Below are 12,245 nucleotides of genomic sequence, written 5' to 3' on the forward strand. Positions count from 1 at the left end.
CTCGCCTTGAGCTGAAGAGCTGAGGGACAGTGCCCAGGCCCAGAGTTCAAGCCCCACGACCGACAAAAAAAAAAAAAAAGAATTACAAATTCCCTTTGTGTCAAGTTAGGAGCAGTGATGATATTACAAAGGTACCAAAGTGTTTTACTTAGGTAATTTGTTGGTGATGAAACTCAGTTTGGGTAAGAAAGAAATGACAGTCAGTTGCTGGGCAGGGCACTGTAAGCCTGGTTCTTGTGCTTGCCTTTTGTTAGTGGCTGGGTCCTGGCGTCTTGTTGTTGTTGGGTCCTGGTATTTTGTTGGTGGTGAGTTCTGGTATTTTTAATTGGCAGCTGGGTCCTGGTGTTTTTTGTTTTTGTTTTTGTTTTTTTTGGTGGCTAGGTCCTGGAGATTTGGTGGTAGTGGTCCTGGTGTCCTTTGCTGGTGACTAGGTCCTGATGTATTCCTGTCTTTGTGGAGCACCAAGAGTGTGGGTGATCTAATCATTCAGTGGTTAAGTTGACTGAGTTAAAGATACAAATTAACTAAAATGTGGCAGGAATGGTATCTCTTAACAGGGATTTAGAGTAACAATTAAAAGTTTAAATTCTAGTTGTTTGGGCATTTGCTAATTGCTACAAAACTTGACTACATATAAAATGTTGCATACTTACTTGTAATGGGGAAGGATTGTACTGCAGACAAGGGTTGATCTAGAATGCTCTTGAGCTCAGTGGTGCACATGTGCTGAGCAGAGGAGGGCTGGAGCAAAGATCAGCCACCTCATTCTAGAAAACCAGTGGAAGCTGCAGGGTGTTGATGGAACAGAAAGCCATGAAATCAGATGAATGACAGTTGCTGTGTTCACTATTAACCATATACAAGTAAAGAAAGTTTCCAAAAATATTCACTGGACATTTGTTCACGTAACTTGTCTTGCTGAATTGTTCCACGTAGATGCTTGTACGTAAGCACACTTTTGTGGTGCTTGTAAATTGGATGCTAAGAGTAGAATTGGACACAAAGCAGCATGAGGCTATCAGCAGGTCTCAGGTCTTACTGTGCCTGAAGTGGGCATTGCTACCCAGGATGGGCACCCTGGGCACTGTGTCTGCTCAGCAGCTCAGGCTCTTTTCCATTGCAGGACGAGGCAGCTAGTTTGTAATACTTGCCCTAATCGCAATTGAGCTCGTGTCCCTGGATTCACTGATGGCCTCCAATAAAAGACGGAGGCCCCCCGTGGCCCTTGCCCCGGGACAGGAGCTGAATTATACCTTTGCTCAGTTTGTATTCTTGTGACCAGAGCCCATTGGTACCTGCTATGGAGATGAAATCTCCTCAGAGCATCTATAGTCTAGCTGCAGGGTCCAGTGCACATGTTGACCCAAGCATGGCCTGGTCCGGGAGTAGTACCCTGACCATGATATTTTTTATGGGGCAGTAGTTGTGAATAAGCACAAGAAAGTGTTCAGTGGGTCGCACAGGGAATTCATCTTGTCCACTTTGGTGGAAGACGTGAGTTATTTATAGTTGTGATTGATCCATGTGGTGGGGCTGGAAAATTTCTGGACAGTCCCATTCCATTCCTGATAACACAACGTCCCCCTCAAGCTGAGCTGGAATGTCAGGTCCACACCACCATAAAAATCAAGGCAGAAACTTCCACTTCATCGAGATTTATACTTAAGGACGTGACTCAGTATCCAGCTAGGAAGCTGAGTCTCTTGGGTTTGTTTGCTTGGACTGGCTGTGAACCGTGATCATCAGATCTTAGCCTCCTGAGTAAGCTAGGACTACAGGCATGAGCTCTGGCACTCGGATAAGTTTTCATTTTAATAGGTCTTCCAGACAACTTTTCTTTTTGAAGATTTAAATGACTGGAATAGAAAGCAGGTTTATTTTTTTTTGGTACTCTAAAAATAAATTCCTAGAATCTATTGTTTCAAATGTCAAAATTGGACCAAGACATTTTAGTAAAACGAATAGAGCTTTCTGAATTATCAAGAGGTACATTGCATTTCTCAGACATCTGTGTAAGTAGATTTTCTGTCTTGTTTTCTGTGGGGAGACACAATTCAGTGTCTCCAGTAAGTGACACGAGTCTGTCTCCCCAGGGTCAGAGGCATTGTGTCTGAGCATTGAGGAGGATACCACGCTGAGAGTTCCCAGGGTGTCCCCAATCACATGGGGCCCTCCCTGCCCCACTCCGAGGGTGGCAGCAGGCCCTGAGCCTCTCTATGTCCAGCAGGGATGTCCTTCTCCAGGTGGCAGTGACTCTCACCTCTGTGGGTTAGACTTGCTGTGGCTGGTGCTCCCCTCCTCAGCCTTCTTGATTGACAGAGGACCTCACACCCAGTATTCACAGGCTGCTACCTAAAGCAGGAACCGTGAGGACTGGCCACATTCACAGTGCCCTGCGTCTGCAGGGGAGGTTAGTACCCAAAGGAAAGCAACTCTTGAAGGCTTGTATGTGAACTTGTGGTTGGTGCTGTAAAGGCTCCTCTCTGGTCTGGCAGTGCCAGCTTCAGGCCAGGAATCTTAGTTCTCTTTACTTTCTTCTTTTTCCTTTTCTCTTAATAGGGAATTTTAAACAAATAGAAAGTTGAGTGCTCAGCAGAACTAAGCTCTTGTCCTGAGTTTACTTTAGAGTAAACATGGAGAGCGTGGCTGGGCTGAATTTAGCAGTCTTCTTCCTGGGAAAGGCTATAGGGACCTTTGGCTGTTTTGAGAGCAAAGCTGAGAGGTCCTGCCCACTATTCTTTGCACCTTCCAGTGTCCTGGTGGGGGTGGCACAACACCCAGTGTCTGTGGGATCAGTGGGCCACCCCGGGTCCTTGTACCCCACTGTTTACTAAAAGGCTCAGCAGTCCTTGGTGTCACCAAATGCCACCTTCTGTTTGACTAGAGGCTCTGCTGAGTTCCGCTAGACCATGCTGCTCCAGCCTCTTTACTGGACACCACAGGCAGCTGTGTCATGAAGATCTACACCTGACCAGCTTTGGAGTCTGAGTGTACATCCATACCAGGTGCATACTTTCCAGAATAAATGTGTGTGTGTGTGGTATAAGTGTATTTTTATTTGTCAGCCGTGGGGCCTGAACTCAAGGCCTGGGTGCTCTCCCTGAGCTTTTTCTTTTTTCTTTTTTCTTTTTTTTGCCGGTTGTGGGGACTGAACTCTGGGCCTGGACACTGTCCCTCAGCTCTTCAGCTCAAAGTGATCGCTCTACCATTTGATCCATAGCACCACTTCTGGCTTTTTCTTCTTATGTGGTGCTGAGGAATCGAACCCAGGGCCTCATGCATGCAAAGCAAGCGCTCTACCACTGAGCCACCGTCCCAGCCCCTCCCTGAGCTTTTTCTTTCAAGGCTAGTTCTCTACCACTTTGAGCCACCATGCCATTTCTGGTTTCCTGGTGGTTAATAGGAGATAAGAGTCTGACTTTGAACGGCGATCTTCAGATCTCAGCCTCCTGAGTAGCTAGGATTGTAGGCGTAATCCACTGGCACCTGGCTCCAGAAATATTTGTAGATGCCCTTGGACTTTTCTGGGGTGAGCCCGTCTTAGACTTGCTGGAGTCATGTTGTCTTTAGGTGGAGTCTGTTGTGTTGTTATGTTGAGGCAGGGTCTGACTGTGGGCTCACACAGGTCTCACACTTGAGATCTTTTTGTCTCAGCCTCCAAGGGTTGGGTAATACATGATTGTAATGGTGGCTGACTGACTTTCAAGGCCGTGTCTGAGCATGTGTCCAGAGAGCCTTCTTCACTGTGAACCATTGATGTTCCTTAGCAATGATATTCTAACTCATCACTTATTCTAAATTCTAGAAATCAGAGCTGTTAGCTATAGCTGGCTGCTCAGTTCTGGCCCCTACCTCCAGCAGAGATCGTGTCTGTGTGGACAGGACTTGTGGACTCACCCAGATGTTTTACGGCTCCGGGAACTAGGGGAGGCTGTCTGCCGGAGGCATAGCATACACATGTGGTCAAAGGGCCTGCAGGGAAAGCCCCTCGGGCCCCAGAGACCTGGGGGCATTCCAGGCCTGTCCTGTCCTGATGACCAGGCTTAGGGCTCTCATTCTGTTACTGGCAACCTATGAGGCAGTGAGTCAAAGTGGTGTGATTTGCAGTGTTAGAGCAATGGTGTGGCAATGAAGAGGAATGGAGTCGCCATGCTGTGAGCAGGGGGCAGAGTTGTTTCCCACAGATGTGCTGGGTGGTCTGAGGTGGATTGGAGTGACCGAGATCTCATGGGAAAGGCACACTTGTTCTGAGGGCGAGGCAGTGCTGTAGAGTTAGCGCATCCCCGGGGACGCGGTAGACGGCCGCGCACAGGCAGAGTCGAGCTCCCTGTGCCTGCCTTCTCTACACAGAGGGGGCCAGTGGATGGACACTCAGCTGTCCCAGAGACAGGCGTGCTTGGTGTGGCCATCAGACCCGTGAGAAGGCTGCACGGAAAGTCTTGGCCTTGCTCACTCCTGTCTAAATGAGGGGCAGAGCTGACAGTGACTAGAAGCTGTGAATTTTGCTCTGAGCTCTTGACCTATGGGACTGCAGAGAGACTCTGGAGTCCGGCCCAGAGCTTGCTTGATGTCTTCCTTCCAGACGGGGCTGGCTTGAGCCTGTATGTTCTGGGCAGCCCTCCAGGGTCCCTCAAGGCTTTTGCCACACCTGGATGCTGGTGACTGCACCTGAGCTGTGAGCAGGGCCCCGCTGGGTAGCTGAGATGTGTGCAAGGCTTGCTTGCGGTGTTGTTTGCTGAGGCAGAGTTGAAGGCGGTCCAGAGGTAGGAGAACGGTGTGGGTGAGGTCAGCTGCCACCTGCAGTATCTAAGATGGGTTCGCAGGAATGTAGGCTGCTGTTTCTGCTCTTCGGAGCTCAGTGCTCCCACTTCCCACAGCAGAGGGTTTCTCTGGGCTCCTGGCCTCCGTGTGGACTCTGGGAGCTGATATTGAAGCCCCTCCCGCACTTTTGCTGCGAGTATTTGAGCCACCCACGCTGTCTGTTTGGAACGTGCCTCTGCCCCCTCTGACCCAGGGAGCCTTCTCTCTTTTAGAGGACTACCCCAACGGCACGTGGCTCGGCGACGAGAACAACCCTGAGATGCGCGTGCGCTGCGCCATCATCCCCTCCGACATGCTGCACATCAGCACCAACTGCCGCACGGCCGAGAAGATGGCGCTGACGCTGCTCGACTACCTCTTCCACCGCGAGGTGCAGGCTGTGTCCAACCTGTCGGGCCAGGGCAAGCACGGGAAGAAGCAGCTCGACCCGCTCACCATCTACGGGATCCGGTGTAAGTGCACGCGTGGCTTGCCACTGGGCTGGGCTGCTGCCGGACGTTCAGAGAGCTGAACTGAGTGCGGTGCGGGGCGGGGCACGGATGGGGTGGGGGCGGTGGCCTGGGTTGAGCGTTTCCTCTGGGCAGGCATTGTCTGCTGCCCCCAATGAGGACACTTGGGAAGGTGCTTCATGTGGACTTTAAAATTCCAGCCTCATGGGCTGGGAAGGTGGCTCAGTGGTAGAGCGCTTGCCTTGCATGCCTGAGGCCCTGGGTTCAATTCCTCAGCACCACATAAGCAAAAACAAAAAAGCCAGAAGTGGCGCTGTGGCTCAAGTGGTAGAGTGCTAGCCTTGAGCTGAAGAGCTGAGGGACAGCGCCCAGGCCCAGAGTTCAGGCCCCACAACTGGACCAAAAAAAAAAAATTCCAGCCTCACTTGTCCTTGGGCTGCTCTTGAGGAAGAGACATGCCGGGTGTGGTACCTCCTGCTGGCCACAGCACGCGTGAGCTGTCCAGCGGCACGATTGGAGTGTTACTTGCCTCCTCCTCCCTTCTGAGAGCAGCATCTGTTTGGCCCCATGCTCATGTCTGACCTGGTTGAGCTGGAGGCCAGTGGAACCTGATCATAGTATCTGCAGAGGCCCTGAAGAGTCACGCTTTCCCAAGCTGGCTGTGGATACATCATTTCACTGATGGCATTTGCAAAAGATGCAGACTACTCAAACTCCTTGTTAGCACTTACGGCCTGGAGGCAGCCCCCTAGTGTCCATTCCAGAGCCTTCCACCTTCAGAAGCCATGCAGTGTGGCTTCTGATAAACACGACATAAACAGGCAAGGGAAGGCCTTTAGAGGCCTCTGAGGATCGTGCAATCTCCTTAAACAAATACAGTGACAGAGCTCGAGCTCTCCCCGAAAGGCGGTAGCTCCTGAGGCTGGCTGTGACCTCTGTAAGCAACACAAGGCCCCCTTGAAGATGGAGAAGTTCCTCTGCACATGGCTGAGACTGGGGATGCCAGATAGAATAGAGTTTTCTGGGTTGCTGAGGAATGCTGACCATTCAGTGTGGCGGGGACTCTTGTCACTCCATTGCTTTTATCCCTTTTCCAGCCCCAGGAGCCACCTGTCAGACTCGGAGAGTCATTCAGATGGATGTGTGAGAAGCTCGTATGAGCAGCTCACCTTGGCTTCTCAGGCAAGGGTGAGGGGGCTGGAGTAGGGTGTTCCCACTGGCTGGAAGAAGAGTCCGAAGACCTTGGCGTAAGGGCCACATGATAGGTTGTTTCTCCACTGCAAGAGCAGCTGTAGTCCAAATGTAAGCAAATAGACACAGCTGTATTCCAGTAAAGTGCTGCCTTCAGAGGCATGCAGCCCACCTGCCCAGCTCTACTGTCCCGTGCAGTGTGCCAGGGAGAGCGGCATGTGGCAGCCCACCTGCCCAGAGCTACTGTCCCGTGCAGTGTGCCAGGGAGAGCGGCATGTGGCAGCCCACCTGCCCAGAGCTACTGTCCCGTGCAGTGTGCCAGGGAGAGCGGCATGTGGCTAGCCTAGCTCCAGTATGCAGTGCTGTGTGCTGTGTGGGAGCTGAAGTCCAGGGAAGCTGTCCTGCCCTTCCAGGGACATGATGAGGACCTGATGTGAAGTTGGAGTGTGGTAGTTAGCCTTGATTTGGAGAGGCAGGCACCTTGGAACACCAGTGCTAGGACTGTGGTTTCCTGGGAACAGGTAGGACTTGAGGCTTTTGGAGGTCATGGAGAATGTTCTGGAGAAGTAATAGACACAGTAGCATGGTACTTCAGAGTAGAAGCATATAGGGAAAGGGCGCGCTGGTGCTCAGGGTGGTCTATGTCAGTGGTGCAGGCTGAGTGCTGGTGCTCAGGGGTCTATGTCAGTGGTGCAGGCTGAGTGCTGGTGCTCAGGGGTCTATGTCAGTGGTGCAGGCTGAGTGCTGGTGCTCAGGGGTCTACGTCAGTGGTGCAGGCTGAGTGCTGGTGCTCAGGGGGTCTGTATCAGTGGTGCAGGCTGAGTGCTGGTGCTCAGGGGGTCTGTGTCAGTGGTGCAGGCTGAGTGCTGGGGCTCAGGGGTCTACGTCAGTGGTGCAGGCTGAGTGCTGGGGCTCAGGGGTCTGTGTCAGTGGTGCAGGCTGAGTGCTGGGGCTCAGGGGTCTATGTCAGTGGTGCAGGCTGAGTGCTGGTGCTCAGGGGGTCTGTATCAGGGGGGCAGGCTGAGTGCTGGTGCTCAGGGGTCTATGTCAGTGGTGCAGGCTGAGTGCTGGTGCTCAGGGGTCTATGTCAGTGGTGCAGGCTGAGTGCTGGTGCTCAGGGGGTCTGTATCAGTGGTGCAGGCTGAGTGCTGGTGCTCAGGGGGTCTGTGTCAGTGGTGCAGGCTGAGTGCTGGTGCTCAGGGGGTCTGTGTCAGTGGTGCAGGCTGAGTGCTGGTGCTCAGGGGGTCTGTGTCAGTGGTGCAGGCTGAGTGCTGGTGCTCAGGGGTCTGTATCAGTGGTGCAGGCTGAGTGCTGGGGCTCAGGGGTCTATGTCAGTGGTTCAGGCTGAGTGCTGGTGCTCAGGGGGTCTATGTCAGTGGTGCAGGCTGAGTCCTGGTGCTCAGGGGTCTGTATCAGTGGTGCAGGCTGAGTGCTGGGGCTCAGGGGTCTATGTCAGTGGTGCAGGCTGAGTGCTGGTGCTCAGGGGGTCTGTATCAGTGGTGCAGGCTGAGCGCTGGGGCTCAGGGGTCTACGTCAGTGGTGCAGGCTGAGTGCTGGGGCTCAGGGGTCTACGTCAGTGGTGCAGGCTGAGTGCTGGGGCTCAGGGGTCTGTGTCAGTGGTGCAGGCTGAGTGCTGGGGCTCGGGTCTATGTCGGTGGTGCAGGCTGAGTGCTGGTGCTCAGGGGGTCTGTATCAGTGGTGCAGGCTGGGTGCTGGGGCTCAGGGGTCTATGTCAGTGGTGCAGGCTGAGTGCTGGTGCTCAGGGGTCTATGTCAGTGGTGCAGGCTGAGTGCTGGTGCTCAGGGGTCTGTGTCAGTGGTGCAGGCTGAGTGCTGGGGCTCAGGGGTCTACGTCAGTGGTGCAGGCTGAGTGCTGGGGCTCAGGGGTCTATGTCAGTGGTGCAGGCTGAGTGCTGGTGCTCAGGGGTCTGTGTCAGTGGTGCAGGCTGAGTGCTGGGGCTCAGGGGTCTACGTCAGTGGTGCAGGCTGAGTGCTGGGGCTCAGGGGTCTATGTCAGTGGTGCAGGCTGGGTTCTGGTGCTCAGGGGGTCTGTGTCAGTGGTGCAGGCTGAGTGCTGGGGCTCAGGGGTCTGTATCAGTGGTGCAGGCTGAGTGCTGGGGCTCAGGGGTCTATGTCAGTGGTGTAGGCTGGGTTCTGGTGCTCAGGGGGTCTGTGTCAGTGGTGCAGGCTGGGTTCTGGTGCTCAGGGGGTCTGTGCCAGTTGGTAGAGGGCACTGGTCAGACACAATAGGGCCGTCCCTGTTTTCCCTGGCTCCATCAGACAGCCTGCCTGCCTGCCTTCCTCTGTGCATTTAGAAGGTGTCAGAAGAGGTGGGATGCACTATGCGCCTGGCTCCTCTGCTGTCTCAGCCTACAGGCTGAGCTCCCTAGGCTGCTGACACAGCACCTCAGTGCCACCCGGACCTGCCTCCCCAGCCTCTGGGATGTCCCAGAGCACCGTCTTCCAGAGAGATGGTCTGTTAGAGCAAGTCCCTTGAAGTGTGTGCTCTTCAGTGGTGCGGTCCTGCTATATCTGCACCCACACTGAACTCAGACCCCAGGCCAGTTGCCCAGTGAGGCTTCCCCACAGCACCCTGTGGGTGAGGCGAGGGCAGGACTGCCCTTCTAGAAATGGCAGGCTGGTAACAGGGCCAGGTGGAGGGACTGGACACCGCTAGTGCAGGCCAGGGCTGCACTAACTGCACTCCTGTGGACACAGGAGAGGATGAAGTACGGGGATTCTTGAGGCACGAGCAAGGCTTGGCTAAGCAGAAACTTGGTAGTTCTCCTGTTCACTGCCTATGGCAGGTCATTTGTTTTCTATGTAGCAATGACTAGTACGCCATACAAACTCAGGAGTCGCAGGAGGCTCAACGGGAGGCCTGAGATCTTACTGGGAACCTGTGGTCGTCCCCGGCTCTTCTCGTGGCTGCTCCGTGAGAGGCGGCCTTGCTGTGCATGTGGTGTGTGAGCTGAGCACCTTGCTTGCAGCTGCTCCCAGCCAGCGGCCGACTTCCTCCTTGCTTTCCAGGCGGAGGGGCGCCGGTGCAAGGGAGTGGAAGGACCCCTGACTCGGCACACTTAGGTTTATGACATACTGAGCCCCAAGGAAGGAGGACGGATCATATGGACACCTAAAACCCAGTTACAGAGAGCTGGGAGAAGTGTTGTCCACATGGCTGTCGTCTGTGCCAGTGTAGAGAGGAGGTGGGTGAGGCGTTAGAGAGAGACACCTGCTGAGACTAAACCATGGCTCTAAGTGGATTCCTGGGCTGCAGTCCTGGCAGGGGCCGTGGAAAGGTGGCAGTGGGGACAGGGGCTGCGCCTATAGCTTCTCTGTCATTGCACAGGGGATGGGACTTTACAGTAGGAAGTAGGAATACTGAGAGTAGGAAGAAATCCTGCACCTCCATCTAGAGAGCATTGCCCTTGGGCCTTCAGTGGCTGGCTACTGTGTGTGCCCTGCAGTTACACAGAGGCCGAGCTCTGGAGCAGGCTGGTGGGCCGGCTAGGAGATGTCTCTGGGCTCTGGTGCACACACGCTGTTCTACCGGCCCTCCACTGGCTGTGCACACCAGACTTTGCAGCCAGGTGGCTGCTCTTGCTGGAGGCATCACCTTGTGGGCAGGCACAGGCTCTCAGGACTGCTCACCTGGGGCTGTGGGTCCTTCTGGTTCCCTGTACTTGGCTTCCTTGATGTAGTAGAGGTTTTATCTGAGGTCTCTAGGCATTTGGGAGAACAGTTGATTAATTTGTACAACTAACAGGAGTTCCGGGTGTGAAGGCCCTGAGGGGCTCTGTGAGGACGGGGGGTTCTTGGCATTTCCTGTCCCCATCATCACATGGCCATCTTCTCCTTGGAAATCACTGTCTCGTTCTCCTCCTTATAAGGACACTGGTCACTGGAGGGAGAGCCTGCTAGTATGACCTCATCTAAACTTAATTAATCACATCTGCAAAGACCTTGCTTTGCAGTGAGGTCGCCTTCTGAGGCCCTGGGAAGGACATGGTTTTTGAGGGTGGCTGTTCAACCCCGAGCACAGGACGCGGCTTGTTCTGAACTTGCGTAGTCAGCTGTCAGCTCTCATCTCAGCCCTCTGCAGTCAAATGGCCGTGCTGAGCGGCTGGCACTTATCTGTCATGGTCCCGGCTTTGACCAGAGAGCTGGGGGAGGGTTTGGTTCTCCTGAGCAGGGACCTGGACAGGGATCTAGACGCAGCCTTGGAGGTGGCAGAGAGCAGCTGCAGGAGTGGGGAGAACAGGACAGGGAACAGGACGGCTTTGATGTCGGCCTCTGGAGCACCAGCCGAGAGAGCACATTGGCTCATTTTCCCATCAGAGGGGTTTGGATTCCTGTTGTTCCTCTGAGCCAGCCACTATCATTAAGTCTGTAATTTCAAGAAAGAAGTTGTTGGCACTTAGTTTCCAGCTTTACTTTCTCCTTAAACTTGAGATTACATTGGGAGTGATAGTGTCTCCATTCCTTTGTGACTGATAAATATGCCACCCACTGAGGCTGTGAGACTAGACATTCTATTCCCTTTTATCTGTCCCCTTCCCACAGCGGCCCTCGGGGCTCTGAGCAAGCTTGGGAACCCTTGCATGGTTGGAGGCCTCAGGGTCAGTGGTGGAGTTCTGGAAGAGGGAAGGCAGGCAGCTGTCCTGTTGGACACCCTCCACTAGCAGGCACTGCCCTGCAGCCTGCCCGGGACGGAGAGGAAGCAGGGCAGCTTCCCCCAGCCCAGAGAGCAAGTGAGCTCCCTGTGGAGCGCTTGGCCAAGAGTCAGGGCTGCAGCAGGCCTGAGCTAGCGCTGAGTTCCTTAGGTGTTCAAGGAAGAGTAGCTGGTGGTGTCTGGTCTTTGTGCCTTGAGGACTGCAGGTACCCATTGCAGGGTCAAGCTGGGCAGCCCTGTGAGCAGAGGTCTGCAGAGGAAGCAATGTGTCTTTTCTTGTCTGGTCTCCTGGCCTGGGTGGTCAATAGAAGGTGGGAATTGTTGGGCTGGTTCTTACGCCTGACCCATAATTTGACTTAGACAGATGATGTCTCATTTCTCTGGCTTTTGCCTGAAAATAAATGTGAAGGTAGTGACGTTCTTATTCCATGAGGTTTTTTTTTAAAAAAAAAACAAAAACAAAAAACATGCATCAAAATATAAGGTAGAGCTCAATGCTGGGCTCTGTCTGTGCTCCAAGGCCGGCAATCTGACCGTTCTGTCACAAACACTGCTGACGGCCCTGGAACTCGTGACACCCAATGGCATCCGCAGCACACGTACAGTACCGAGCGATGACTGTGATTGTTTAGCAGTGACCTGGAAGTCTGAGTCCAGAGCTGCTGCTTCATTTATGTCCTAGGGTGGATGGATGCTGCTGCTGCTACTGCAGAGCACCTCTCTCTCCCGAGCTGCCCTCAGCCTCTCTCCACTGCGCTCCGTTCCCTTAGATCACATTATCATCCTGGTTGGCCAAATGTGTCCTAAGCAGATGCGCAGAAAAAGTCAAGAAGTGGCTTTCTAAAACAAAAGAAACTCGTGATACTTAATATAGCACTTAAAAAAATAAGCTCTTCTTTACTTGGATTATTACTAGTACTTGAGTCTCAGTAGGAAAAAATATGTAGGGCTTAAGCGGTAACTTAACCCCCAGTAGCTGGTCCAAACTCAGTGTTCTTGCTAGTCAAAACAGGAAGTTTTTCAGCTTAGTCTTCTGATTATTACATTTTGAATTTCTTCCATTTATTTTGCTGTTGATGAAGTTGTGTGACAGCTAGACAGGCCATGGGTAGA

General features: G+C 53.4%; 1 protein-coding gene across 9 annotated transcripts in view; it reads left to right on the forward strand.

Annotated features, from left to right (window-relative positions):
• The window catches only part of Banp (BTG3 associated nuclear protein), a 58,535-nt gene that overhangs the window by 31,677 nt on the left and 14,613 nt on the right, over positions 1-12,245 (forward strand). For all 9 annotated transcript variants that reach the window (XM_013012758.1, XM_013012752.1, XM_013012754.1 and 6 more), the window contains one exon: positions 5,034-5,273. In XM_013012758.1, coding sequence (XP_012868212.1) covers positions 5,034-5,273 — 240 coding nt within the window. The remainder of the gene's footprint in view (positions 1-5,033; positions 5,274-12,245) is intronic.

Source organism: Dipodomys ordii, unplaced genomic scaffold (assembly GCF_000151885.1).
Source record: "Dipodomys ordii isolate 6190 unplaced genomic scaffold, Dord_2.0 Scaffold18, whole genome shotgun sequence".
NCBI classification, from domain to species: Eukaryota; Metazoa; Chordata; class Mammalia; order Rodentia; family Heteromyidae; genus Dipodomys; species Dipodomys ordii.